Source organism: Triticum dicoccoides, chromosome 2B, assembly GCF_002162155.2.
Source record: "Triticum dicoccoides isolate Atlit2015 ecotype Zavitan chromosome 2B, WEW_v2.0, whole genome shotgun sequence".
NCBI lineage: Eukaryota > Viridiplantae > Streptophyta > Magnoliopsida > Poales > Poaceae > Triticum > Triticum dicoccoides.
In genome coordinates this window covers 777,891,098-777,893,869 of record NC_041383.1, presented here as the reverse complement: position 1 = coordinate 777,893,869, position 2,772 = coordinate 777,891,098, and the positions used below count along the sequence as shown (strand labels likewise).

Sequence of the window (2,772 nt, the reverse complement as noted above, 5' to 3'; positions counted from 1 at the left end):
GGGTAGGGTTTCGACCTGCAAACGCGTGGCGAACCCATAGAAATAGTGGTCGGGGCGGGCGGTTTGCGGGCCGCGGCATAATTTTTTGCGGGCCGAGCGAGTATACGGGCTCTGTTCTGGCCAGAAAATTGGGGCGAGACCGTATACTCGCCAGAATTACGCGGGTCGGGGCCTTTTGCGGGGTCTGCTACAGTTGCTCTTAATGATGGCACACTCCTGCCAGTAACTTACTGAAGTAATTAAGCATTAGCAGCTCGGCCAATCTCGTAAAGAGAAAAACAATACCTTTTCGCCCTTTGTGCATTATACATTCATATGTATATGCGTATTAGTTTCATAATTTTTTGGAACTTAAAATTTAGAAATTTCAAATTTTCAAATGAAGGGCTCCATGTAGCTGAAGCTCCGTTAGGCGTTTCCGTGAACGTCTGCATTATATAGTTCTCGTTCAAAACCCAAATGCAGCAGTTTTATTTATTTAAGTTCTTAGCCACACCGCAAATCCGTATCTGGCGAACTCAGCAGATGCGCAGCTGCCAGATCACCTGTGCAGTATTTAGCTCACACACGGCCATATATATATATATAAAATATAACGCACGCCGTCGATCACCGGTGCAGGTGGGCTGGTGAGTCCCGATCGATCAATCGGCTGGTGTGCAGGACGGTCACAAGAAATGTGCGTCGGACCGATCGATCAGCAGATGACGCACGCGCTGGGGTTCTCCTCGGTGTGGAGGAAGCAGCACGGGTGAGGGTGGTGAGGCAGCGGGTAACAGTGCGGCGGGCGCCACGGCGGGACGTCCTTGGTGTCGCTGTTCTTCTTCTCCTTGTTGCCATCCGTCTTATCGCCTTCCTGCTTCTTGTCCCCATTCTTCTTCTCCTCCTTGGCCAGGCCGACGGAGACCATCTGCACCATGCAGAAGCGCTTGCGCAGCTTGCGGACGACGTCGACGGGGTCGACCGTGCCCACGACCGTCATCCTCTCCTCCTTCATGTCCACGGCGATCTCCTCGATACCTGGGGACGGAAGGAAGCCACGGTTGTCGTCGTCGTCGACCTCGATGCATGCATGTTTTGGACGAAGCAGACCCAGAAAAGAAAAGGGGCGTAAGTAAGTCACCACAGAGAGCGGAGACGGCCTTGATCGCCTTGCGCTTCCGCGTGTCGTCGCGCAGGTCCAGCTTCACCACCACCTTCTGCAGCCCTCAGAGAACCAAACGATCAGATCAAACCAACTACCAGTACATGAGGAGCTAGCTAGGCGCGGTATAAATCACAAGAGAGATCAAGGAATGCCAGTTCGATCGGCCGTAAGCAATGACCTTCACGGCGGCCATCGATCCGAGGATGGACGAATGAATTTGTTGGAACGGCGTGCGGCGGCTTCTCTCCCGGCGACGATGGGAGTATAATCTGGGAGTAGCTAGTGACGGAGCCAGGCGGATTTATATGGAGAGTGGAGACCAATCGAGGGTGGTTGTACACGTACGTACGGTGGCGCCGGGGAATGAATGGCCACGACGACCGACGTCCTGCCGGAGTCTTTGTGCGGCCGGGTCCGGCCGGGGTGGCTGGATCGATTGCGACTTGGCGATCGAGTAATTATGTTGACAGACTTGGGCGTGTGAAGCTAAGTAGGCCGACCGATCTGGCGTTGGGCTAGGCTGTCGCTCGCGTTGCCTTAGTTACCACCCCGTACGTCCCTTGTCCGTGCTTGCAACAATTGGTGATGCGATTGCGACGGCCGTTAAGTTATTGCAAACTGCAGCTAGTCATTGATCGATGAACACCATCCAACCGCTCTAATTAATCTTGGTTCAACCAGCTATAATCCTCACCCTCCGCATTACGCCTGCGGCGACAGCCCATCCGCTCGAAGAGAAAAATAAATTGAAACCGCGGGACAACTCGGCGGATTTGCAATTGTTAGGGTCGTGCAGTGTAGCTCGCGATCGATGCGACGGGTGATCTTAGTCCGTGGACTAGTCATTGCGGATCAGCTGTGTTTTTCTTTAGTTATTGATAATGCAAGAGGGGCTGTCCTGTCCTATAATTTCTCGCTCGAAAATAATACTATTGTTTCTGCGTTTCCAGATTACCCAAAACATTGCAGTAATGACACAGCCGCCTATATATCATCGTTTGGGAAGTCCTTAATCCACCTACAGAAGCAATCAAACAGACTAGTAGCAGGAGTAGATTGCAAATCAAGAGTACATTTTAAAAGACTCCGGATAAGTCTAGCAGCTGAACCCTGGAAAATTAAATGATCAATATTCACATCATTTCCACAACAGACACACATTTTGCCACCTTTCCAGCATCTTTGAAGCAAATTATCTTTAGTCACGATGAACTTCTTGACCATAAGCCACAAAAAACACTTCATTTCCGAGGGGATTTTGATTTCCCACAGGGTTTTTTTTGCTGAAAACAACAAACAGATTTAATTCAAAATTTATCCAAAGAGCTAAAGGTGAATTTTCTGTCATCAGCGAGCATCCATTTAATTTTATCTTTTCCTCTCATCATTCCAACCTCCTCACATCTCAATTTCAAACTATTCCAAAACCCCAAAAGCTTCTCCCCGGAGAGTTCTTCTAAAAGTGAATCCCTCCCAGCCCTTATTAATGACCTCAACCACAGTAATATTATGATCAAACTCATACTGTACGCTGCGGTAGGATCGTTTGAGCGGTTTATCTCCCATCCACCAATCCTCCCAAAATATGGTATTCTCCCCATTTCCAATCACTTTTGTACATTGTT

General features: G+C 49.5%; 1 protein-coding gene across 1 annotated transcript; it reads right to left on the bottom strand.

The window, feature by feature from the left end:
* Positions 1-447: 447 nt before the first annotated feature.
* LOC119368764 (heavy metal-associated isoprenylated plant protein 39-like) lies at positions 448-1,417 on the bottom strand. The gene is made up of 3 exons (XM_037633924.1): positions 1,326-1,417; positions 1,124-1,199; positions 448-1,020 (listed from the first exon to the last, which is right to left on the bottom strand). The coding sequence occupies exons 1-3, from the start codon at positions 1,338-1,340 to the stop codon at positions 698-700; spliced, it is 414 nt and encodes a 137-aa protein (XP_037489821.1). The 5' UTR covers positions 1,341-1,417; the 3' UTR covers positions 448-697.
* Positions 1,418-2,772: the final 1,355 nt, after the last annotated feature.

Excerpts from the sequence above, each read along its gene's own strand:
- LOC119368764 (XM_037633924.1), bottom strand. Across the intron at positions 1,021-1,123 it reads GGCCGTCTCCGCTCTCTGTG|GTATCGAGGAGATCGCCGTG; the intron begins GTGACTTACTTA and ends TTCCGTCCCCAG.